The sequence below is a fragment of the Arabidopsis thaliana genome, chromosome 4 (genome assembly GCF_000001735.4).
Source record: "Arabidopsis thaliana chromosome 4, partial sequence".
Taxonomy (NCBI): domain Eukaryota; kingdom Viridiplantae; phylum Streptophyta; class Magnoliopsida; order Brassicales; family Brassicaceae; genus Arabidopsis; species Arabidopsis thaliana.
The window spans coordinates 3,643,826-3,669,395 of NC_003075.7; the positions used below are offsets into that span (position 1 = coordinate 3,643,826).

At 39.4% G+C, this 25,570-nt stretch overlaps 2 protein-coding genes, 1 non-coding gene and 5 pseudogenes across 9 annotated transcripts; 5 read left to right on the forward strand and 3 right to left on the reverse strand.

Annotated features, from left to right (window-relative positions):
- Positions 1–359: 359 nt before the first annotated feature.
- Positions 360–2,690, forward strand: AT4G06595 (annotated as a pseudogene; the record flags this gene model as incomplete). Its single annotated transcript has 1 exon — positions 360–2,690.
- Positions 2,691–2,725: 35 nt separating this feature from the next.
- On the reverse strand, positions 2,726–4,291 carry AT4G06596 (annotated as a pseudogene; the record flags this gene model as incomplete). Its single annotated transcript has 1 exon — positions 2,726–4,291.
- Positions 4,292–5,277: 986 nt separating this feature from the next.
- Positions 5,278–6,364, forward strand: AT4G02865. Its single transcript, NR_143979.1, has 3 exons — positions 5,278–5,454; positions 5,932–6,104; positions 6,205–6,364. It is a non-coding gene; the product is annotated as an uncharacterized misc_RNA (transcript).
- A 486-nt stretch (positions 6,365–6,850) lies between these two features.
- AT4G06597 lies at positions 6,851–11,729 on the forward strand (annotated as a pseudogene). The gene has a single exon.
- A 1,113-nt stretch (positions 11,730–12,842) lies between these two features.
- AT4G06635 lies at positions 12,843–13,584 on the forward strand (annotated as a pseudogene; the record flags this gene model as incomplete). The annotated part of the gene is made up of 1 exon: positions 12,843–13,584.
- A 5,918-nt stretch (positions 13,585–19,502) lies between these two features.
- On the forward strand, positions 19,503–21,032 carry AT4G06598 (basic-leucine zipper (bZIP) transcription factor family protein; the record flags this gene model as incomplete). Of its 2 annotated transcripts, NM_001340558.1 has the most annotated exons (4): positions 19,503–19,556; positions 19,643–19,791; positions 20,120–20,835; positions 20,951–21,032. In NM_001340558.1, exons 3-4 carry the CDS (start codon positions 20,120–20,122, stop codon positions 21,030–21,032), a joined length of 798 nt encoding a protein of 265 aa, NP_001329816.1. In that variant the 5' UTR covers positions 19,503–19,556; positions 19,643–19,791. The 2 variants fall into 2 exon arrangements, with proteins under 2 accessions (NP_001329816.1, NP_849319.3); NM_178988.3 differs by having other exon boundaries at positions 19,503–19,791.
- A 1,067-nt stretch (positions 21,033–22,099) lies between these two features.
- Positions 22,100–23,722, reverse strand: AT4G06599 (ubiquitin family protein). The gene is made up of 6 exons (NM_178989.3): positions 23,384–23,722; positions 23,164–23,308; positions 22,980–23,094; positions 22,841–22,904; positions 22,588–22,753; positions 22,100–22,499 (listed from the first exon to the last, which is right to left on the reverse strand). The coding sequence occupies exons 1-6, from the start codon at positions 23,668–23,670 to the stop codon at positions 22,254–22,256; spliced, it is 1,023 nt and encodes a 340-aa protein (NP_849320.1). The 5' UTR covers positions 23,671–23,722; the 3' UTR covers positions 22,100–22,253.
- A 496-nt stretch (positions 23,723–24,218) lies between these two features.
- On the reverse strand, positions 24,219–24,899 carry AT4G06600 (annotated as a pseudogene). Its single transcript has one exon.
- Between the last annotated feature and the right edge of the window lie 671 nt (positions 24,900–25,570).

Sequence of the window (25,570 nt, forward strand, 5' to 3'; positions counted from 1 at the left end):
ATTCTATGTTTGTTATTCGATCTTCTCTTCATCTAACATGGTATCAGAGCGTTGACCTCCAAAGCTCGACTGATTCTCTGATCATCGAGTTTTTCTTTCATAGAGCTCTTAGATTCTTCCGTTTCATCATCAAAAATCCGATTGAATCATCTCAAAACCAGCTGTGAAAACTTTAGATCTTGCGATGGTTTCCGTTAAACGATTATGACGTCGTCCAAGAAGATCGAGCAAAGAATCAGATTAGAAGATTCAAAATAGAACTTCATCTTCACCGATTGCACCAATTTCTTCCCCGATTCCACCAATTCCACCAATTCCACCAATTTATTTTCCATTTCAATAGAATTTCACAAACAAGACCGACGATTCCTGAATTCAATTTCAACGATTCTCATTAGACTCCATATGCGTTATCGAATGGCGATAATCCAGGAAAAACAATTGTTTCCGAGGTACTTAATGGCTCAAACTTCTCTTCTTGGAAAATTGCGATGTTTGTTGCCTTAGATGCTAAGAACAAGTTTGATTTTGTTGACGGAACCTTAAGAAGACCTTCTAAATCTGATCCTAGCTTTAGAGTTTGGTCACGATGCAATAGTATGGTCAAGTTTTGGTTATTGAATTCTGTTACTAAGGAGATTTACAAGAGTATTCTGCGTTTTAATGATGGTGCTGAAACTTGGAAAGATTTGACCTCAAGATTTCATATCACCTATCTTCCAAGTTCTTACCAATTGACACAACAAATTTGGAACTTACAACAAGGATCAACAGTCTTTCTGAGTATTATATTGCCTTGAAGACTTTATGGGATGATTTGGATGAAGCTATGATGCTTGTTTTATTTCGCCTCAGGCTTTTACCTAAAAGACCACACGACTACTGCAAGTGCACAGTATATCGGAGTAGTATTTGAGGATCTAATCCACAGGGAGTGTAGCTACAAGGAAGAATTCAAGTTAGGTAACCTGGATCAAGACAAACGAAAGAGTGGAGGTTGTTGTATGCAGTGAGAATAAGTAAAGAATGCAGAGAAAGTAAGAAAAAAGCGATAAAACGAAACTAAAGAAAAGGCAATGAAAGTAGAAGGCGATAAAAAGAGCGGTGTAAAACAAGTAAAACGAAATGCTAGGTCATTGGGCGTTTTCTCCAGGCATCATGGTTCAATGTAAGGGTATAGATTTCAATTAAGGTGATAACATGGTTAGGTTTGTTTACTTCCAAATTCTTGGACATACGAAATTCTATCAAGACCAGCTAACCCTAACGGCTAGTAGGTGAAAGCCGATTATTCTCACTAATATTTTGCGTACTCAGTTTCCCTAACGGCAAGTAGGTGCGAATATGGTTTCAAAATACAAGATCAAAGTATTAAGTTCATATTCGATTCTAGTCCGTAAGTCCCTATCACTCAGCGGGCGTGCAACGGTTAAAGTTTCTTAGATAACCGTTGAGCTAGTTAAGGCAAATATACAAGATTCTACGAAGTATAAAATACCTAAGCTCATGTACTACGTGGCGTTCCGGACATACATGCATTACGATTAAACTCAACTAAAAAGAATAGTGTAAACGATCAAACAAAACCATATAAACCACCAACGTAAATCAGTTCTAAAGTCCCCATGAACGCCCTTCGAAACCCCCCTAAAACTTAACTAGAGATCTACTCACACATATTCAAAGAACACAACATCATATGAATAAGAAATTGCATAAAAAAGAGTGAGTATAGAAAAGGGTTTAGAGATCTTCTTTGGAAATCCAAAGCTTGATAAATCTTCTTCCATTTTCAAGTAGAGAATAGAAATTGAACAGAAAAGAGAGAACTAATGAAGAACAAGAGAGGGGCGACTTTTAGGCAGTGGGAGGCGCAGGAGGCAGCCTGATTTTGTTGGTGGTTCTAGGGTTTCCCCTAGACTTCATATGGTCAAAGGGTAGAAACATTTTTCCGTTGATTAGTAAATGATGGGCCAAGTTCTTGGGCTTCGTAGGGATGCTGGAAGTCGGCCGCAAGAGGAAGGGAAGGAGTGGTTGTGCGCCCTAGTGGTTGGTGTAAATTCGAGGGGACCCCCGGGTCCAAGTCACCATAGCCGGCGTTTTTAAATTGATCATTTTCAAAACCGCGAATTTAGGACATGTCTTCACTCTTTGGACCATAACTTCTAAACGGCTTCATGGATTGCTTCGATTCGACCTTTAGGTTAAGCTTGACTCTTCTAGATTTCTAATGACACCAAGATACTCTCATGCCAATATCGGAAAGACCTTGTCCGGATGTCAAACATCTGAGGCACAGAAACTGTCTTGAAACGGATTTTGGTCGACTTCTTCTCCTTTTTGCATGAAAACTCATAAATCTTCCTTGAAGCTCAAATACTCGAAATATGTCATGAAGTGTCCTTTAACTTTTGATATCTCCATGGAAAACCTAATAAAAATATAGTAAAAGTGGGCAAAAATACGATGTTATCACGCTACTTGTGTTAAAACTTGTCCGAACTATGAATGCTGCAAAGATTGTGCAAAGATTGTGAAGTTTCTTGCAGGCTTGAATGAATCATACTCAACGATTCACAGTCAAATCTTTATGAAGAAAACAATTCCAGACCTTGTAGAGATTTATAATCTTCTTGATGAAGATCACATCCAACGCAACATTATTACAGTTTCAAGTAAAGCTAAAATGGAGTTCCTTGGATGAGCTTTCGAAGCTTGGAATGAGGTTCACGATGATAGTGGCTTGGCACAAACCTACGCCTCATGAGAAGCTTCAACCCTTCCCATGTCTCAATAGGATATGCTCCATTACGCCGCCTTGTAGTGACGATCTAATCCCACCAACTAAGAGCATAGTCGTAAAATTTGGTTGCAGCGACCTTCACGCGGTTAAGGTCAGTGTTGTTTTGACAATTGAATACAAGTTCCATTTTCTTTTCCCAATCCAAATAGGCATCCGGATCATTCTACCCATGGAAAGGTGGAACCTTCATCTTATAGCCTTGGAACAAGCTCCAAGAAAACTCGGAAAAGGAGAAATCATAAGTGAAAGTTTGAACAAAATGCAAAAACGAAATAGATTAAGAGTAATTAAGTTTGAAGATTCAAGAACACAAAGAAAAACTAAGAGATAAAAGCTAGATCCCTTGGACAAATCCCAAAGTGATCTATTTATACTAAAATATTGAAAACCCTATATTGACTAGAAGATAAGAGACTTGAGGCGGTTTGGAGGAGTGCTCGATCTTGGGGATCGAGTAAAGAGGGTGCTGCAAAGTCTGCGCCTCTGCCTCCATTCTCTGAGTGATCAATTGGTCGAGTAGTTGCTTCTTCCTCTCCTATTATTATGCTCAGATGTCTGGTTGAGTAGGGAATGAGGAGGATCAGAAGACGCTTTGAATGATCAACAAGTCTTGTAGAGTGGGTTGCCCTTGATCGAGTAAACTGGTCGAGTAGAGTCTGCTGCCTTCTCTGTAACTGCCTGGATCGAGTAAACTGGTCGAGTAGATCTGCTGCCTCCTCTATAGCTGCCTGGATCGAGTAAACTGGTCGAGTAGAATCTAATGCCTCCTCTGTAGCTGTCTGGATCGAGTAAACTGGTCGAGCAGAATGCTCTGCTGCTGCTGGTTTGATAGAGTAGAGGGTCGAGTAGATTCCTTGTAAGCTCCTTCTGCACCTTAAAACACACCAAAACATGCAATATGTATGCAAGATGATCCTAAATGCCTAAGTGTGCAAAATAAGCTAAATGTGATGCAAAATAATATGAAAAAATGAGTGATCACTAAGGTAAATGATGATAAACACATGCCTAAAATGAGTAAAATACAGTGTTATCAGCTACAAGCTGCTCCATTGGTTCAAGTTCCAAGTCTTGTCCGGCGATGGTCATATCATGCCCTCCCTCTTGAAAAAGATTTGCCCCCAAATCTGTTTCATCTACAAGAAAAGGAGATAAATGAGAAACATTTAAGCTCCAACTTATATTATACTTACCTCGAACATCAATTTGATAAGAGTTATCATTGATCCTTTTTGTAATGGTGAACGGCCCGTCGATTCTCGGCATCAATTTGCTACGTCTTTCGGCTGGGAATCGTTCCTTCCTTAAGTGAATCCACACTTGGTCGCCTTCTTCAAAGACCATGTGTCGCCGGCCCTTGTTCGCTTGTTCCACATACTTCTTTGTTTTCTCCTCAATATTTTTCCTATCTTTCTCATGGATTTGCTGCACCGTTTCGGCTTTCGTTTTCCCATCTAAACTTGTTCTTACACTCAAAGGTAGAGGCATTAAATCGAAAGGATAGGCGCTAATACTTTTACCAAATTGGACTTCTCTACCATAACACTATTAAAATGCTAAACCAAAATTTCACTAAGCGGAAAACGAATTTTTGTCATAGGCGCTAATACTTTTACCACAATAACACTATTACCGCCGCTGTTACGTTTCTTAATATATTTTGGAGACCAAAAAAAAAATTACTTGAACAAAAATAAAAAAACCTATTCTCTCCTTCTATCTCAGCCAAACAACTTGCTTTTCCTCTGTTAAAGCCAACCGCCTCTCTTCCTACTTCTCTTTCTCAGATCTCTCTCTTTCTCCGATCTTAGATCCATCATTCTAGAAATAATCGAAGTTGTGACGAACGAGATCGAAATTGATCGAGTCACAATCTGAATATCTCCGTTCGCTAATTAATTACATGGAATCAAGAGATTCAGATCCAAAAAGTGCTCGTCATCATCTGCGCTTTTGCAGTGAAAAGACATGAATTCTCCTTGAAACCAACGATGAAGACGGTGAACCTCTTGGTTAAATATCGCCAAATATATTACTTCGAGAAGCAGAGATTCTATGACTCTTCTTCTTCTTTGCCTTCATACTCCTTGCAAAATGGTAAGCTATCTCAATTGGTAATTTTAGGGTTTTTAGTTTTCTTTAATTGGAAGCTTAAAAAACCAAAGGCCACTCTTAATTACGAGAAATTGTCTTATGAGCAGGGAATGTGTTTCCGTCGACTAATGAAGGATTTTAACCTCGCTCGCCCCCCAGCTCGATTCAATTTCTCGTTGGCCCCCGTTATAAGAAGAATTTGTTTTCTTTTTAAATTTACTTCAGAAAAATGGTAAAAGACCAAAACAATGTGGGCTTTTCGCGTAATTACATACCCAACCATAGTTTGGATCTAGATCCACTTATATAGGGTCGGGCTCCAATTTTTCCTTTCATTCCCCAATTCTCAACCCTAATAACTCATTTTTTTCTTTCAACTATCTCAAAGAAGAACGTCGATTCTGTCGGAGAACCTCCGTCGTTGTCATCTGAAATCGTTTCTTCTCTCGTTTTCGCCAGCAAACTTCCTTGTCTTCCCTCTTCTCTCCGGATCAAAATCCACATTCTTCTAATTCTCTTTGAAATCCATTCCAAATCGACGTTCATCTCTTTGTAAGGTATAGATTCTCTATTCTCAGTCATTTGTTTGTTTGATTCATATATGCAATGGATTGTGTTCGGTTTTGTGTTGTGAAACGGATGGATTGTGTTCGGTTTTGTGTTGTGAAACGGATGGATTGTGTTCGGTTTTGTGTTGTGAAATGGATGATTCGGTTTTGGATTTGTTGTACTTTTTGGTTATGAATTTCAATCTGGAATGTGTCTTTATTTTATGGTGTGTCTTTGATATTTGGATTTCTTTCTTTAGAAAGATGTAAGACTTGATTCATCGGATTTGAAATGCGTGGAATTAAAGGATGTGTGTTTATTTCTTACAATTATGTAGATAGATAATAACAAGATCATGTGAGTTTGTATTTGGGTGTGAGTGGATTGTGAGTTTGTATTCGGATGTGTCTTTATCTGAATTATTTCTTTGATAATTTGAGATTTTTTATAAATGTTTGATATTGAATCTGTAATTTTTGTTGTAGGTACTTATTAAATGGCTATTACCAGAGGAGGAGGATCTAGTTCTAGAAGTGAAAGGGCTGCCAAAACACAAAATTAGTCTGATCCAAACCATTTAGTGTTTGCAGCTGATGTGGATAGTGACGATGAACATGAAGGGGACTGATCGGCGAATGATCCTGTGTCTGATAATGAGGTAAGTAATAGACGTGGATGTTTGATTTTGTTTTAGTACAGTAGAGTACCAATACGTACAACTATGTTCTGGGACTAAATTTTTTGTATTAATATTGTAGGAAATAGAGATGGATTCTGATGAGGATTCCATGCCTCTTCAGCCTGAGAGATTCTTCTTTACTCCTAAAGAGTATGTAAAGACTATGAAGACTTATACAAGGTGTAACATTGCTTTCACGCTGGCTGTCATAGGGCAGAAGCTCAACGACAGAGAAAAGAGCTGGTTTATAAAGAACCGGCAGTTCAAGCATATATGGCACATGGTTAGGTCGGATAAAAATAAGGTGCAGGGTATTGTAGATGTCGGATTCACACTCAAGTATTTATTTGTTTAGTGGGAAGGATTACTCTTGAGGACAAATACACTAGAAAGTAAATAGATGATTATAGAGAAAACTATGAGTATTGTAAAAAAAAATGTATAGCTAATTTGCACCAAAAAATGCGTGTGTCTTTACATGGTCTTTGACCCACAATATATATCCAAAGAATTCATTTAATTCTTATTTAATTTCAATCATTCTATTAGAAACGCATCCGTTTCTAATCTTCGAATTAATTATTTGAACGTACGAATTTGAATCCACTTCGGGCCTTCTTGACTTCACCTTTCGGCCCACTCGGCCTCTCCGATCCGGGTATCCTTGACTTCGACTCCTCCCTCACTTCGTAGGCCAGCATCTCATCCATACCCTCACCTCGAGGATGCTTGTGGGCTTTCTCTCTCATGGGCTTCTTTTACCTACGTAGCAATCTTTGGCCGGATCCGAGCCCATGATGCGGGATCTGACACCAACAATTAGCCCCCCAAGTCTTTCGAAGTGTTACCCCAGTTCGGAAGGCTTTAATGCTATAAGGGCAAAGATTGCGCCAAATGATACTTTTGATTTCCCGCCCAAATTACGCGATTGCATTGATCTCGAAATTTTCCATAATTACTGATGTGACACCTGTCGCAATTATGACTGTATATTATTTATTTACTATTAAAGCGGGAAAACTCTTCCACTTCCCCCACGACTCCCAAGGCGGTTCCGTCATCATCACTGGCTCGCTTGTCATTTTATTTTTTATGCTTCTCTCTCAAAGCAAAGTTCTTTTCTTCCCTGAACCTTCAATCTTCCTACTCTCTACACAATGAATTCCAAAATTGAAAGACCTGAATCCCCCTCTTTTGACGACGCCGGCTCTAGTAATGACCTCTGCATCCGGCCGAATGACATCGCCGGTCCCCACTATCAATCCACATGCACTCTCCAATCTCTTAATCGATTGGGAGAGCTCTAACGGATTCCAGCCGAAGTAATGAGGGATTTCCAGATGTCGGAGCCTACCGAATCACCGGAGGAGCACCGACCTGGGTTCTTTTGCGTGTACGAGATTTACTTCAAAGGGTGTGGCTTGACTTTTCCTCTCCCCGAAGCCCTCGTGCGTTACCTATCGGCCCTCGAAATCGCCTTACCCCAGCTAACCCCCAACCTCCTCCGGACTATTCTAGGAATTATCATTATTGCGGCTGAGGCCGGATACGTCATCGGGGTTCCCAAACTGAACGAACTTCTCAGTGTGAGGAGTGCTTCGAAGAAAGTCGGGTACTTCTCGACTTATCTGAACGCCAATAGAAATCTCATCTCGCACCTTCCGAATAAAGACGAGAATTGGCATCACCCGTGGTTCCTAGTTAAAAAGAGCCCTGCCTCGATCGGGAACCTCGCGGACTTGCTCCCCACGCAGTGGACCACTTAGCGCGGTAGTTATTAGTTCATGCATATGAGCTTCATTTACTTCTTGCCTTATCTGACCAGTTTCTATTTTCCACTTCGCAGCTTTTATTGCACCTACCCTTCCTACTGCTGAGTTCGGCGAATTCTTCAAGATCGTCATCGAAGGGGAAACCCTATGGAACTCCTTCACTCTTGACCGGTTCATAGAAGCCAACCACAAGCTTAGGATGAGCCCCCCTGGACATCTCCTCCAGCTGCCACTGCCCCCTCCTTTACCTAAAGGGACTTCTGCTCGAACCATCGCAGCTCGTCGCAAGACGATGTCCAAGTCGATTGTGGAGGCTTGCGAGGTGAACATATCATTCCTCCAATCCACAGTCGACAAGAAGGAATACAGCAGAACCCTGTTAGTCGACGATCGCAGTGCCGAAGGGGCAAGGTCTGCCGGTGCTTACAGACCCACTCCTCACCGTGAAGGTCATAGCAGCCGATCATCCCACAAGGAGCGATCACCTCGCCGTGACTCACCTCGGCCCACTTCCCGATCTGGACTCAGCAGCGAGCCAATTGCTGACCTGATTCGGAAGAAGAGAGACAGACCATCCCGCAGCAGCTCCTCCCCCAAAAGAGACAAGTCGAGGGCCCGAACTGACCGCTCTCCTCGACCGTCGTCGCCACCCCGATCTATGGGTCCTCCTCCTCCAGTCACCATATCTCCCTCGTCCGGATAAGGAGGGGAAAAAGCGGAGCGGAGTGCTATCCCTCGGCGGGATGAAACTGAGGTCTGAGATGCCGGAACTAAAGCTGTTTTGGTTCCTTAGACCTAGTCGCTCACGGGTTAGAAATTTCTTCCCATTTTTTTTTGTTATCACATTTTTTGCCATTTCTGCTTATTGACTCAGCGTCCTTCGACCGGTCCGACCTCTTTTTTTTTAAACAGCGATGAAAACGGAGGGGAACGTCTTTCGATGTTTCAAAACCCGAAAAGACACCATCCTTCCAACCTTCGATAGATGGCATCCCGCAATCCGCGAGCCATTCCTACTCCACGCCCATCACTCATCTCGGGTTAGTTCCTTTTTCCCACCATAAACCTTTTAATCTTTGCTCCTTTACTCTGTCGCTAATCCCTTCTCGTTATTATCTGATCCAGGCGAACAGCGAACTCAACGACATGATTGAGTACTATGAAAGGCTACTGCTTGACAAGGAAAAAGATGTTATGGCGTGGAGAGATAAGTCTTCATCCCTTGAGTCCGATCTCCGCTCTTCAAATGATGCTAGGCTGAAATTGGAGGATCAGTTGGATAACCTCTCCATCGAACTCATGAAGTCCAACGGCAAGCTGCAGTAGCAGTACCAAAGGTACGACAAGGTCCAAGAAGAACTCTCAACTTCCCGGGACAAACTTTCAAAATCCGAATCTAGTGCGTAAGAGTTGTCCAACCAGCTCTCCAAATTGCAGCTTAAGTACATAGGGTGGCCAACTATCGGGATGCTGAGTTGGCGAAGTCGACGTCAAAGGCCAGGAAAGAGGTGAAAGGTCGCGGGATGGAATTGATCCAAGGGGCAATTGTCTTCATCCAAACCGAGAAGGCTGGAGCGGAGCTGGAATCTGACGTTAGGGAGTACGAGAGTAATCTCCTCCTTTTTGACCAAACTCATGAATATGATTTTTCTGAAGAACGAGAGAGGGACGAGTTGAAAGCCGTCCTGGAAGAGAAGCAAAATCGTTTAGCTGCCTTTCCTTCCTCATCGTTCAACCCCCAGCAGTTCGAGGAGTTCTTCACCGAATCGCCTCCTTTGAGTGAATCCGGTTTAGACTGGGCTGGTAAATCCCAACTCTTCTCCCTTTTTCTTAAAAAAAAATCGATCCACAGTGAATTACTCTTATATTAATCCAAGATAAGTGCCTCAGGTGTCAGCGGTTCCGCGGAACCCGAAGTGCCTATTGCACCATCATCAGTTCTGGAGGCGATAATCACCCCGTCTGAAATTCCTCCATCCACGAACTCGGAGACAGTGGTCATCGAGGATGATGATGGTTCAGACTCCGTGATTTGTGGCGAGCAGCCCGCTACTGACGAGCCGGGTGAGACTGAGACAGCTGCCGCAGATCCTGAGTCAGTTTGAACCGAACCCGAGATACCCAAGAACCCGTAGTGGGGATTGTCCCTTAAACTCGAAATTCATTATTGTTGTTTTTCTTTTTGAATTACTTTATCTGCCTAAGTAGGCTTTAAACAAATACTTTGCCTGAGGAGGCTTTAAACCTTTTCTTTAAGATTATGATCCCAAAAGGGTTTTCCTTGTGCTAATTTTGAGTATGGATTTGCAAAGTCCATCTCTTTAAATAGCGTTTTTGTTTAACCATGTGGTCAAGTTACGGTATTTGTAGGTTGATCAGACCTATCCCTAAAAATGCGGACTTGAATCCGCGAATTCCCCAACTCGGGTTTAGTCAGTTCGATTATTTTTGCGGTCTCTGAGCCTTTACTATTTACTTTGCATTTAATGGCCCACTTATCTTAAATGTGACAGTTGCCTTTTTGTCCTTGGAAATCTGGAAAAGTGTCACGCTTCTAAGGCAATAATTGCCTTTTCCTCGATCCCAAAAATGGATAAACTCATTCGGATATGCCACAATTATTAACTTTGTGGTTTCGAGTAAAACCCTAAATCACTATAAATAAGGGCATAAACTTTCTTAACTCTCGAAAGACATGTTCGCAGAAATTTACTTGAACAACACCTATAGAATGGAACGCGAAGGAGCAACCACCGTCTGCCCCCATGACCCCGGGAGTCCCTTGTTTTTGCCCGGCGATGGCTTCGAGCCCGCCGGCGTCCTCTTTCCACACGCTTGTTTCCACTTTCCTTCGAAGGAAAAGAAGGAGGCATACGACTTTATGGACAAGGTAAAGCCTCTCTTGTTCTCTTTTTCGGAACGAGTTCTACTTGTTTTCTAACCAGTTCGTACTTTAGGTCGTCGATAAGCATCGCCGCCTGTGCGATGAAAGGCAGCGTTTAGGCCTCAAGAGGCAAACGCTTGAGGCCCAAATTGCTTGCATCGAGAGGAAGATAAGGGCCATGGAGAGCGACCCTTTTCAGTGGGAGTGGAGGAACTTCGACTGCGTGGCGAAGATCTCGCACATGCTTCGGATGTACCTCCGTGCTCGAGGCCAAGTTCCCGGTCCTGTAAACGCTCCAGTTCAAGTGATCCCGTCTGACAGTGAAGACGGTGACAACGAGGAAGAGGACAGTAACTCCTGGAAGCGCGTGAAGAATGAACCCGACATGGACGACAAAAACGAGGCGTCCACTTCGAACCCCGAACGGCGATGAAGGAGCTTGTTCCTGAGCCCCTTCCCTAAATGTTTTCCGAGACTAAAAACCCTCTTTTTTATTTTCGCATGGACCTACCTAATTTTCCTTGATTCATCAAATATTCGTTTTGGAGATACTCTTTGAATGCAGGGCGACCAACGCGACGTGAATGCTTCCGCGAATCACTCCGGCTTTAAATGGAGTCGCATCTCTGAAAGCTAAGAGACCTCCCTATAAATTTCCTCTCTAGGGTTCTTTTCATTCCTTACTAACAATACCGCTCTTTTCTTTCGCAGTTATGGCCTTCAACCTCCGATGCTCGGAATCCATGCCAGACTTTTCGAGGATCGGGATAAGAAGAAGAAGAAGAAGAAGAAGAAGAAGAAGAAGAAGAAGAAGAAGAAGAAGAAGAAGAAGAAGAAGAAGAAGAAGAAGAAGAAGAAGAAGAAGAAGAAGAAGAAGAAGAAGAAGAAGAAGAAGAAGAAGAAGAAGAAGAAGAAGAAGAAGAAGAAGAAGAAGAAGAAGAAGAAGAAGAAGAAGAAGAAGAAGAAGAAGAAGAAGAAGAAGAAGAAGAAGAAGAAGAAGAAGAAGAAGAAGAAGAAGAAGAAGAAGAAGAAGAAGAAGAAGAAGAAGAAGAAGAAGAAGAAGAAGAAGAAGAAGAAGAAGAAGAAGAAGAAGAAGAAGAAGAAGAAGAAGAAGAAGAAGAAGAAGAAGAAGAAGAAGAAGAAGAAGAAGAAGAAGAAGAAGAAGAAGAAGAAGAAGAAGAAGAAGAAGAAGAAGAAGAAGAAGAAGAAGAAGAAGAAGAAGAAGAAGAAGAAGAAGAAGAAGAAGAAGAAGAAGAAGAAGAAGAAGAAGAAGAAGAAGAAGAAGAAGAAGAAGAAGAAGAAGAAGAAGAAGAAGAAGAAGAAGAAGAAGAAGAAGAAGAAGAAGAAGAAGAAGAAGAAGAAGAAGAAGAAGCAGAAGAAGAAGAAGCAGAAGAAGAAGAAGAAGAAGAAGAAGAAGAAGAAGAAGAAGAAGAAGAATTAGAATTATGGCATCCAGATCATTCTTCCCATGGAAAGGTGGAACCTTCATCTTACCATAAGATCTCTTTCTTCTCTCACACGTCTTGGTCTCCGATAACTCCGGTGAGATGAGTGACCATGGCTGTAGTATTCTTGAGCGTTTGGGTCAACTAAGTCCTTCCTGGGGTCCTTGATTCGACTATCCATCTCCTTTCGAGATTGCTCTCCCCCCGAGATGACAACTAGTTCACCAGGTGCTTTCCCTTTCGCCTTAAGATGATCATTGATTGGCTTAAGCTTGGCATCAATTATTTTCTCCATTTGTAATGTGATAGCATCGATGATGGCTTGGTTATTAACACTCTTCTCCGAGCTTGATTCGGTTGTCATCATTTTCTGCCAACAAACAACACTAAACCAGTCACTAGTTCAAAGAGAATACTAAACGTTTTAATAAGAACAGAGGCAGAAGATCGAACAGAATAAATTATCAAATCATGCTCAAAAATTTCAGAAACAATTTTATACAATACTACACTCGTCTTACATTCAGATCCAGTTGATTTCGCAATTTTATCGCAAGCCAATTATTTATGAAAATTAAAGCAAGATGACAGCAAAGATGAAAAGACAGATGAGAAGCGCCATTGGGTAAGCTGATTGATATCACCGGCGCAAGAGGCTGCATACATATGGGGATAACTATCCAGTCTTCACTCGCAGAAGTAATAGAAAACCAGCATAAGAGACAGCATCGTTTTGAGCACTTAAACAAGATTGAATCAGTGATTGAAGAGGTACGACAAAAGGGACTCACACAAGAGAAAGACACTGCCCTATGGAAAGGTGCAAAGGAGAATTACAAAAACAGATTCAGTACTTGTGAAACATGGGAAGCAATCCGGGAGGCTAAGCCACACATGGAGGGGTATATTCCCCATGCTACACCTAAATACTCTTTTATAGCATGGCTTGCAATGAGGAACCGATTAGCAACCGGCGATTGAGTTTTCACTTGGCAAATGGGCTCAAATCTGTCATGCGTCTTCTGCGACGAACCAATGGAGAGTAGAGACCATCTATTCTTCGATTGTGGTTACGCAAAAGAGATTTGGTCTGGTCAGACCAGGAAGATCATCAGAAACAAGTTCACTACAACATGGAGTGCTATCCAAGCTACACTCTTAGATGCCTCATTGGGACGAACAAACCTCTTCTTGATAAGGTACTCTTTTCAGCTGGCCATCTACACAATATGGAGAGAGCGCAACAACAAGAGACATGGAGACACACCTTTATCGCATTCTCAACTACTTCGAAACATCGACAAACAAGTCCGAAACCGAATCTCTTATATTCGGGAACAAGGAGACAAGAACTATGATGGATGCATGAAAGTTTGGTTTGACACAAGATAAAAGCAAAGAGCAATAGAAAATTTCTGGGAAATTTGTATATTGAGATCTTTAACTACATGCTGCACTTGTTGTAAAAACGTTTTTTCGAATAAATTTTAAATTTTATTCAAAAAAAAAAAAAGACAGATGAGAAGATGAACGGACAAAATGAAATGAGGTGATGAAATGATGAATAGAATGGAACGAAATGATGAAGTGATGAAAGGATAGAGTACTCAACTTTAGAATGTGCTCTGATACCACTTAATATGAGTTCCCTAAGATAGACACTCTTGAGGTTGAGTAGGGGATAGACTTTGCATCTAAGAGATCATGAGATCACTCAAACCAAAAGATGTGGAGTGAATGGTCACACAAAGGATGCAGATGGCCTTTGATTTACCTTTGATCTAGCTTAAAAGAGTTTGAGATTTAAAAGATAGATGAGTTTACAATGAGGAAATACAGGAGTTTAAATAGAGAAGAAGAGAAGGGAAGAGTTAGTCTTGAAACAATCTCCAAGAAAACTCGGAAAACAAAAAATCATAAGTGAAAGTTTGAACAAAAAAATAGACCCTTGGCCTTCCAAATTCGTGGTCCTCTTAGTGGGCTTGGCCGGATTGATAATGGGGATTTGGAAGTGTTACTCAAGCCTCATTAAAAACCAACTAAGGAAAACCCATTGGGACAAAACCTTAGAAGGGAAAAAGAGTACCCAAGTAAGACTTAGCCCATTACCAATCGTCTTGGACTGCTATCGAGTTCCAAACGGTTAGTATGACTTCATTTGGATACTTGCCCAAGTGGTTAAGAAGTCCGCTAACGGCTTGGTTGAGAAGTCTAGTCTTCGAACGAGTCATAGGACCGGTTGGTTCCGCCAAAGCTTCCTTCGCTACAAGCTGTTCCATTGGATCAAGTTCCAAGTCTTGTCCGACGATAGTATATCAAAAATCTCATTAATTTAGAAGCCATAACAAGACCACATCTCGTTTCTATGACACATGTTTACTCTGGTTATGTGCTTACCACACTTTGCATTGTAGAGGTTGTAATCGATAGTTTGGAACTTTGAATGGGAATATATGAATGTATGTTCATAGTAAACATCTTTGTAGTTTTGTAGAGTTTTGAAGCTTTGAACCAGACAAGATGTACCTCAGTTAAAAGAAAACGAGTAGAGGACTTGAAGAATATAAAATGATGCAGAAGGAGATGCTAGCAAGAATTTCGTGATAGAGTGGTAGATTTAATGGATTTTTATGAAATGTTGTAAACATGGTCATGACTTATATCTTATGCTTTACGTTGATATCCAGATAATTGACAATTGTTACGTGTACTATTTCTTTAAGTAAATTATTTTTCAATGAATTTATCGTTTTCTCTCAATTTTTCCTAATTATAATTTAATTTAATGCAAAATTAGTATTACTGTAATACTTTTGAATCATTTTGTTAACCGTCGTTAAATATTAGAAAAGTGACGCTAGTACATTTGACGTTATGTTTAACGTCGGTTCTTAAAGTGGAGCAAAATAAGTTAACGTCGACCACTAATATGTCAGTTTTGTAAATGACTGTATGTTATTAAGTCAGTTAATAAGTGACGTTAAGGTGAAAATAAACCGACGTTAATAGCTTTTTTTCTGTAGTGAAATTAGAACAAAACAATTTGATCTTTATTATCTAAAATAGGCGATAAAAATAAAAAATTAACCAAAATGATTATTAGTTTTTTTATCTTTCATAGATATTTTAAATATAATGATATAATTAAACTGTTAAAAATAGATGACTGTGTATTTGTGTTTGAAAGAAGATTATAACATGAAGATAGCGTCTTTGAGAGGCAAAACTCTTTTAACTAAGAAAAACATATGGTGCTTCCCCCCACCGTTTGTTCTATTTCGGTGGGCCTGCTCTTTTCTTTGTTCGGTTTAGGCATGCGGGCCTCTTTCAGATTTTGGTTTTGTATGTTTTAGGTTCGGGGCCTGCGTGTCTTTTTTTGGGTTTTCGGGCCGTGTATTGTCTTTGAAATATTATGAATAAAAAAATTAAAAAAAAAAATGTATGGTGCTTCAACCGTGGTTAGGTTTCATCTCCGCTTGTGATTACATGGTCATGGTGTCTTCAGGCGGATTTGAGACATTTGTAAGGCTTTCAGACTCCATATTTGTTAAGATTAGACACAAACCTAGGTTTCTCAAGGTGGCAATTGATGGAAGCAGCTACCTTATATCCGCAGCACAACACGTGTGGTAGTTGTTGTGGCGAGGCAACTTGAAGGTAGAGGATTTACGCTAAAGAGTAGGTGTCGAGATCGGTGAGATATTAGAGACTGTAAGGGACAATGTCTCTAACTCCCTCCACTAACTACAGTTCTTTGATTTATTGGCAAAAACTCTTTTAACTATTTGGCGATCCTATTCCTTCAACGAAGAAGGCATCCACGAGGACTAGTGAAACCAATGTGACGAGGTGTAGTAAGTTTCTTTTCTTTCACTCAAGAATTTGGTGTTTGGCCAGATAGTTTTTTTCCAGCAATGGTGAGTTCTCACTCTAGGTTTTTCCAGTGGAATTTTGGTCGGTAACGATGTGACGGGTAAATTGTTCTGTAGCGACTGATTTTCGTCCAATTTGAACCATTTTGTATGTTTTTGTTAACCGGTTATATAACACTAATCGAATTCTTTTATAATATATGGGTAAGTTAATCACTGAAAAATATACTTTTGTATTTAATTTATAAATAAGAATTAAAAAGAAAATGAAAACATCATACAAAAAAATGTTTTGGGAAATTTGGAAAGATAACATATAAAGTTTATAAATTAGGTAACTAACAAAAAAAAAAGATTATATGATATTGTGAATCTAATGTATATCAATACATTTAAACCCTTCTTATAAACCATCACTACCACCACTTCCAGCCATCACCTTCGGCCACCACCTCCGTCCACCACCACCTCCGGTCACTACCACCTCCGGCCACCACCACCTCCGATCACCACCACTTCCGGCCACTACTTCCGACCACCACCACCTCCGGCCACCACCACTTCCGGCCACCACAACCTCCGGCAACTACCCTCAGCCACAATCACTCCCGGTCACAACCACCTCCGGCCATCACCTTCAACCACCACCACGTCCGGCCACTGATAGTTGGTTTTTCGTCAATTAATCCTAAAAAACAATCCTGTCGTTGTAGTATTTTAGGTGTCAATCCAAATGGGTGTGATGCAGACATATGAGATATGATCAGAAGTTAGTAAGTCAAGCCAAGCAGAATTTGGTTGGTTTCCTAACAGTCCTAGTGTTGATGCAGAAAACAGTAAAAAGTCACAAAAATGACTGATATACTCGATCGCAGGGTCGACTGCCAGAAGGACCCTGTGATCGAATACATAGGATGACAGATAGTGAAAATGCAGAAATGGACCAGTTTACTATATCACACAGTCACACAGTCACACAGTCACACAGTGATCGAGTAGAATGGTTGAAAACAGGAAAATACTAAAATTCAATAGCAAGTGAATGAAGCAGGTAAGTAAAAAAAGAAATAAATTGGATGAGAAATTCTTAAGGATGGGGTAATCGAATAGTGTGGTCTCCCTAATCAATTCAGTTGGTTATCAAATCTAAATGAAGCTATCCCTAGACAACAGGTTCAACAACAGATTAATTCACTCCCGTGATAGAAATCCTCAAGTATTTCTAGACACTGACCTAATTTCCATTAGTGATCTCTAACTAAGTAGGCAATAAGAACCGACAGTTAAAGCCAATAATCGCTCTAAACGGCCAATCCCTTGGGATAGAGACGATTATCACTGGAATTAGTAGATCCAACGTTCCATTAAACACCTGAGACGTGTGGGATAGGATTTCAGGTGATCAGAAAGGAATAAGCAATAAACACAACTAATCCAGAAGGGATTCGATAAATCTACACTTACCAACAGATTTGACCAGGGGTTCCACAACTACTCTATCCCATCCTCAGAAATCCTAATCACTACTCAGACAACATTGTCAAAGACAACAACATAAAAACGATTGAAGATTGCATACTTAAAAGATTAAAGGGAATGAAACAAAGATGAACAAGCAAATAAAAGCAAATTCTGAATAACTTAGAAGAAAAATTGAAATACAAAGTTGCAGGAATGAAAAGCGGTTGTTGAATAAGTTGCAGAAAATCTCTAAAAATTATGTCTAAGTCTCTGGATATCTAAGGCAAAATCCTTAGAGACTTATTTATACTAAAAACGATAAGGATAAGAAAGCGGGCTTCGAGCCCACTTAACGGCCCATGGACGATGTGATCAAGAGTGTCGGCCTAAAGCAGGCTTCCTAATGGGCTTCGAATGGGCCATCTCTTCTCTTCTCTTTCCATTGCTCAGGTTGTATGGTTGAGTGCAGATTGATCAGAGGGTCAAGGTGGTAGTCAAGTAGGTTGGTTGACAAAATGGTTTGGGCTGCTTCTTGGCCTCTGTGGTCGAGTATGTGTGTCAGCTGTCAGGATGGACTGGTTCTTCTCCTCTATGATCGAGTAGAACTAGTGGACTGGCAAAGTGGACTGCCTGGTCGCCTTTACGATCGAGTAGAACTGTAGAATGGACTGCCTCCTCTCCTCTGCGATCGAGTATATCTGGCAAAATGGACTGCTGAACTGACTGCTTCCCTCTCTGCTACTGGTGATCTAGTATGTTGGTGGAAATGTGACTTTCTGTTCTGTTTTTCCTCTTTTTGAGCACCAATAGCTCCAAAGTACCTGAAACAACTCCAGAATGCAGAATGTATGCAAGACTAGTCCTACTCGTCTAAAGATGCAAAATGTACAAAACTGATATGAATGCTATGAAAGATGGATGAAAGTAGACTCAAAATGGTGATAAAAGGATGTGTAAAACATGCAAATTATAGACATATCAGCCACCACCACGTCCGGCTATCACCACGTCCGGCCACCATCACCTCCGGCTACTACCCCCGACCACCATCAATCCCGGCCACAATCATATCCGGCCACCACTAACACCTCCGACCATCACCATCTCCGGCCACCACCATCTCCTGTCACCCTTACAAAAACCAATTTGGACAATATACTACCATTTATGGTTATTTACTACATTTTGAAAATTACAGTAAAACCTCAATAGATTAATAATGTTGGGATTGCAAAATTTTATTAATTTAGAAAAGTTTTAATTTATCGATAAATTAATATTTATTAATTTATAGAGAGATTTTCCTAATTTAGTAATTTTTTAAAAAAATTCATAAATTTTTTTTCATTATAGAAAATATATTTCTAAAATTAATTACAAATAAAAAATAATATCATATCTAGAAAACAACACCAAAAGTTTTTGATACAGTAAAATATTAGAATTAAATTTCAAATAAAAATAAATATAAATTTTAGCAAAAAAATATTAGAATTATATTTCAAAGAAATTTCTTACATATAATGTATATTTATAATTGATACATTTATGCAATTATTAATTTGTGATATTGATGGGACCATATATTTATATAAGGCTTTCAAAAAAGTTATTATATTATTAATTTATCGATTTGTGTCATTTTTTACATTGGTCCAAACTTAAAACTAAAAAAATTTACTAATTTATAGAAGTTATTAATTTATCGAGTATTAATTTATAAAAATTTTATTGTATAATGTTAGTTTGTTAACTGTTTTATCGAAAAATGTTAGTTTTGCAATTCATCCATTTATTTTCTCCCAAATATCCTGGTCTCTCCAAAATATAATTTTTTTCTACAATATTTTATTTTTTACGATATATTATCCCACACTATTACATCAACAAATCCCTCATTTAATAAAACATGAGATAAAAAAGGATTTTGGACAGAACTTGTTCACAAAGTCAGGTCACAAACCTACGCTCAAGTTGAAGACAGCGCGAGAACACAGGTAACTAAAAAAAAACATAACTGGAAAATAAATAAATAAAAAAACAAAATCATCGTTAATTTTTAGGCCTTTACTCATCAATCCAGCTAGCCTTCTAACCTCTGCCACCAGAAAAAGAAACAATTTGACAGATTCATTCATTAGAAGAAGAAGACAACAATCCATCTTCTTCTCCCCATTCCTCGTTTCAATTTTGCAGATCTCGTCTCCTTCTCGATTTATTATTAATATAGAGGTAAAAGACTTTTAAAACAGATTTGTGATTTCCTATTTTCATTGTTGATGAAAATGTTGTAATTAGGGTAGATTTATTTATCTAATTTCTATTGATTCATAGTCAAAATTCTGGCATTTGGTTTGATTTGGACTTGAGTTTATGTAAAAGAACTACCTTTACAATTTCAAGCAATGTTTTGATGTTATACTCTTTAGCTTAAGGAACTCATGTTACCTTTTTGTTCACATTGTTAGGTTCTCTGTTAGGCACAACTTTATTTATCCCTACCTGAATGATTTAGTGTCTATACTTGTTTTCTATGAGTTTGTTGTGTTTATGTTGGCAGATGGCAAGTTCAAAGGGGTCTCAGAATCATAGAAATCTGGGATGCAATGGGAAACAAGCTTTACTGCCTCCGAAAAGTCCGTTTACGGGTGGTCCAACGTTTAGTGCAGATTTTGTTCCAAGTAGTGTGATTGGATCCAAGGCTGTTCAGAAGCTTGGAGAAGGAAATGCCAATCATCATCGAACTTCATCTGAGAGTTTTCTTATTGAGGAACAGCCTTCTTGGCTTGACGATCTTCTCAACGAACCTGAAACACCTGTACGGAAAGGAGGGCATCGACGGTCATCGAGTGATTCATTTGCATATGTAGATGTTCCTGTTGGTTTTGATGTTGATTACACGCTTTGGGATGGTGGTAGATATAATAACAATAATGGTTTCTCTAATCACGTTAGAGGTCCCAAGGAGTCTGATTACCTTAGAAGCCAGCCTGTTCCTTTCTACCCTTCAGCTCATTTGTCCAAACAGAAAATAAGACCGTGGGATTCATTACCAGATTCCGGTGCTCGCCCGAACAGTAGTTCTGGTTGTTTGGAGAGTAGCTCTATCACAAGATCAGGGTCTTCTGGTAGCCTACGTGATACAGAAAAGGCTTATTCTGCTGCTGATAGCAAGAAAGATTTCATAAATAATTTCGCAAAGTCGTCATTCGAAAAACGGGATAATCCTCTGGCTAAGTCTGCTACTTCCGAGGCTGATACGAAACGTGCTAGACAGTACGTCGTCTATTTTGATATTTTAGTTTGTTCTTGAGTTGTTTCTGATAAAGATTCATTTAGTTCAGTTGTAACTTTACTCTGCTTAATCAAACCAGATGATTATCTTTTGCAGGCAGTTTGCACAGCGCTCTCGAGTCCGTAAAATTCAGTACATAGCTGAACTGGAAAGGAACGTTCAGATGTTACAAGTATAGGGTTCTGAAGTGTCTGCGGAGCTTGAGTTTCTCAATCAGCAGAATCTAATTCTCAGCTTGGAGAACAAGTCCCTTAAGAATCGGTTGGAAAGCTTAGCACAAGAGCAGCTTATAAAGTACTGTAAGTTTTTCAGTCTCTTACCAGAACCCCAAAACCTTTTTCTTCATTACTTCATATCACTTTGAAGATAGGATGTCTGGTTTTGCCAGTTCTTAGGCATACCAGAGAACTTATTTTAAGCTATGGTACACTACTATAAAGCTTCTAAGCATGGAGTAGAAAAATGATGCCTTCTAGTTTCCTTGAGGATGTAAATTGTATTTGGTGAGATGTTAACTTAATCTTGGGTTTCTTTTTACAGTAGAACATGATGTATTGGAGAAAGAGATTGTGAGGCTAAGGGCTTTATACCAGCTTCAACAGCAGCAAGAGCCGCAGCAGCAACATCAGACAAAAAAGCAAGGATCATCTAGCCACCAGCGTTCGAAGAGTAGAGATCTAGAGACGCAATTCACGAATCTGTCCTTGAGGCCTTAACAGTTCAAAGTTCCTGCCGAAAATAGTTTTATGCTTATGGCTAGAGCTTGAGCTGTCTTCATGGTTCCAGGCCAGCTTCTTGTGTGTCTTTCCCTATCGCATTAGTAGCTGCTCAGTTTGTGCTTATGCTTCTTAGTTTATTTTCATCTTTGTTGACCCGGTTTGACATCTCGATGAGCAAGTGCCAGCGATTGATGGGAAAACGGCATAAATGAAACAACGAGTTCGCTGGAGGCGGTTTGGTCTGTCTCTGCGCACATCAGGTATTTATGATAAGATATTATTAACTCATTTGTTCATGTCTGCTCAATAGACTGCAATCCTTATCACGATAGTGGCTTCATTCTAGGGCTCTCAAATCTCGGGCTGTGTCTCGCTTGTATTGTGTGTCTGAAGAGAATGTTCCCTGTAAAACGTGTAGTGGTGTAAGCTTTGTATCAACTGTCGTTTGTCTTGCTCATCTGTTTGTGTAACCAAATTCTCATCATTTATCAGAAACTTGAACACCTTAAGAAATATTTTGGTTCTGATGTAACGATAGCAAATTTAACGTTTGAAACTACTAATAAAATGTTGACCGTTCTTCCAACTCATAAAATATGTAAAGGACAAAAAGTGATAACTGAATCTCTTGGTATTTCAAGAAAACTAAACAAAAACCCGATAATATGGATGCGGCCGAGTCATTCCTGTCTGCGCCTTTTGACGTTGTCCTGTGAGAATGATTCCCATCTGCTATGGTGTAGAGAACTCAAATCACTAAGCTCAGCTATTGTCAGAAGGTACTGAGTCAGCTTCACAAGCTCTTGATCTGTATCACGATTTGCATGAGCTTTCCTAAACGGCTTGATTGTTAGACCGTTTTGAGGATTCATTACGAAATTCCTCCTTAGGTCATCAAACATTATCGTGTTACCAGGGTTATAGAACTGCACAAGTCAGGACAACACCAATCAATTACATAAAAAAAAAGATCAAGATTCATGTGTCAAATGAGGATGCATGATATATAAATACCTCAGGAAGTAGTGCCCAAATTAAGCCTAGCGGTTTGCAATCAAAAATCCCGCGAGTGTCTGACTGGACCGTGATCATTGCAAGATGGTCGAGAAGAGCCGTGACCTTGTAGTTAGGATTGTTCAGCACTCCCAGCTCTGTCATCTTCAACTCCACCCACTTCATACTGCAGAAACCAAACGGATAACTCTAGCATCAGCAGAGCTACAAAAGCTACACGAAGATTAAAATGTCAAACTAACAACAACATCACCTGGTAGCAGACCAAATCATGATATCATATTCCGCATAAGCAGCAGTAAGAAACTCATGGAGATCTACATTAAGTAATCAAAACATCAATCAAAGAAACTAACTAGCTAAAACCAAACAGTTAACAGTATACGGCTTACAAGGACGCATAAGCTGCAACGGATTCTCCGCGGTGGACCGATGATCGAACAATGTATAGTCGATATCTAAAACAAGAAGTTTCTTGCCTTGACGACATGGCGTTCGAAGATTTATCTGCACATTGTTGTATAAGCTTGATGAATCATTTACACATAGATACACACACAGAAAAAAAAAACTCACCTTGTATTGATCAATTCTTCTTCTCAACTTCTGTTTATTAACTTCTTTATCTTTAACATCAACAGCTTCTTCCTTACCAAGCTCAAAATCATCAACAATTTCAGGAGATTCAGCTTGATCTACTATTATATCATCTTCAACAGTACTGAAAAAAGTCAAAACTGATTTCAAATTAGATTCGATTTCGTTAGGGTTTTAAGAAATTGAAATTGAGACTGACCCGATCATTGTCATCTTGAGGGAGGGCTTAAAGGAGATCGAAGAGAGTAAAAGAGAATCGTCAGAGAGTTTGTTTCCGATCTTGGGATAAAGAAGCTTTTGGCGTTTAGGTAAAACGGTGGTGAGAAGGCAGATGCGACGTTTTAGCTCGGCGACTGAGTCATCGGCACAGATACGGACGGTGTACTCTTTTCCATTCCACTTAACTGTTAGAGTTAATTCTTCCTCCGTAAGAGGAGAGACCGCCGCCGCAGCACTAGGCGTCGGAGAAGAGGAAGAGGAAGCCATTTTAATTTGTTATGACATTTGGATGCCGGATTGGTGTAGAAAAGGTACTTGTGGTACTGAAATTTTCCCCGGTAACCTTAAAAAAAGATTATAAATTAACCAAGCAAATATAAGTTGTTTTGGAGAAAAAGTGTGATTCTTACATTAAACAGAAACTTAAAGGTAACATAAGTTATATTATAACAAATGTAACTACTAATAAGTGAGATGAAAAGAAAAAAAATTGTGTCTTAACATTTAATGATAACTGTTGGCAAAAAGATCAGATTAACCCACTAGGAGATAATCGACTGATCTTAATGCATTCACCATTTGCTTGAGTTATGGAACCTTGGTGTACACTATCCCAGTTCAATGAGTAGGCTAACTGCGATATAATCATCCCAGTTCAAAACTGGTGAAGAAGGCAGAGGTGGTTGAAAGTTGGCATATATGGTTGAAAGTTGGCATATACGATAAAATATTAGAAAACTTTGTGACTTATTCTCTTGATCCCACTGATTGAAACTGTTGGAGCCTTCACCATCATGCCACTTTGGAATGACCAACACATCTGATTCATTATCTAATTCAACTGGATGAGCTAAATATGGGCAGTGGCTGGCTTGGTGATTCATACAACATCAATTAGTACAAACTCTCTGAAGCTTTTCATACTTAAAATTAACCATGATCCTTTCATGAGACTCAAATCTCCCATTTAAAGAAACGCAATCGTTCAGTAATATCAAGCATAATCTTGACTCGAAGGAAGGTAATCTCCGTAGTAGTTTCTTCATTGAAATCCATAGTAACAACTTCACCTAAGTACTTGCAATAAACCCAACTGTCCACTCCGATACATAAGGTAGAGGATCCTTCTAATTTGAACCCATAAATCTATATAAGTAAGAAAATACTTTGCATGAAAATCTTCCCATCTCTGAAGTGCAATCAACCATTCATTATACACTGAGGACATTAAGTAGGTCTGCCTCAGAACGAAAGCGGAATTGAACACACCTTTCATCAAGGATACGTCCATGTACTTGTGAACCCAATCCCCACTAATAAGGTAACTCAAGTATAACTCTTCCAACACTCTGAGTTTGAGGATTAAGTATTCTTCCGAGAAGACTTAATCTATTAGTAGCCAGAGCTCCAGCATAAGCTTGATATGGAATAAATAGTTCATGGTCATCACAACCCAAGTGTATATACTAGATGTCATTCCATAGATCATCACTCATTTTTTGTTTTTTTTTGTCTTCTATGGATAAAAGCTAAAAGTTACTGAAGAAATGGAATGTAGCCCTACTAGTATATATACTAAGGAATCGTTTAAGGAAATAACCTTAAATATAAAACTATCCAAAAGGTCAAAAGGACTCAACCTAAGGAAAATTGAATAAAAAGCATAATCCCCACCTCTTAACTCTAAAATATCTATGACTTGTGTTTTTTTTTTCCATCCTTTCAAACTAATCCCTTAAAGATATTTACGGCTAACAAGGATAATTACTGAGATACATAAATTATATGAAGATCCTTGAATTTAATTATTGCAGTATAAATATAAGAATATCTACAAATATAAAACCCTTAAAAATAAAAGGAAACTTATAGAGAAGCTTAGTACAAAAAATCATCGGCAATACTCTTTTCTTTAATGAAAAGAGTTTCCATCCATCTAGGGTAACTTTGAGCTACATAAGAATTCACTGAGGTAATACTTCTAGCTATTTTAGAAGCCCCCTGGTTACACTTATCCGATTCAAAAATCATAAACCAATTTGTCATCCCATCAACCATTGATAATAAATGAGAGATGTGACTTACAAGCGTAGACTAATCATGTGGTTTATGAAGAGCATTAATTATCTCCATTGTAGTGGCACCAAAGGTCACTCTCAACACATCC

Coding starts and splice junctions, on each gene's coding strand:
- AT4G06599 (NM_178989.3), bottom strand. CDS start 23,670: ATGGCTTCCTCTTCCTCTTCTCCGACGCCTAGTGCTGCGGCGGCGGTC. Junction 23,309..23,383: donor CTCAAGATGACAATGATCGG/GTCAGTCTCAAT, acceptor GACTTTTTTCAG/TACTGTTGAAGATGATATAA. Junction 22,905..22,979: donor GTTGCAGCTTATGCGTCCTT/GTAAGCCGTATA, acceptor TACTTAATGTAG/ATCTCCATGAGTTTCTTACT.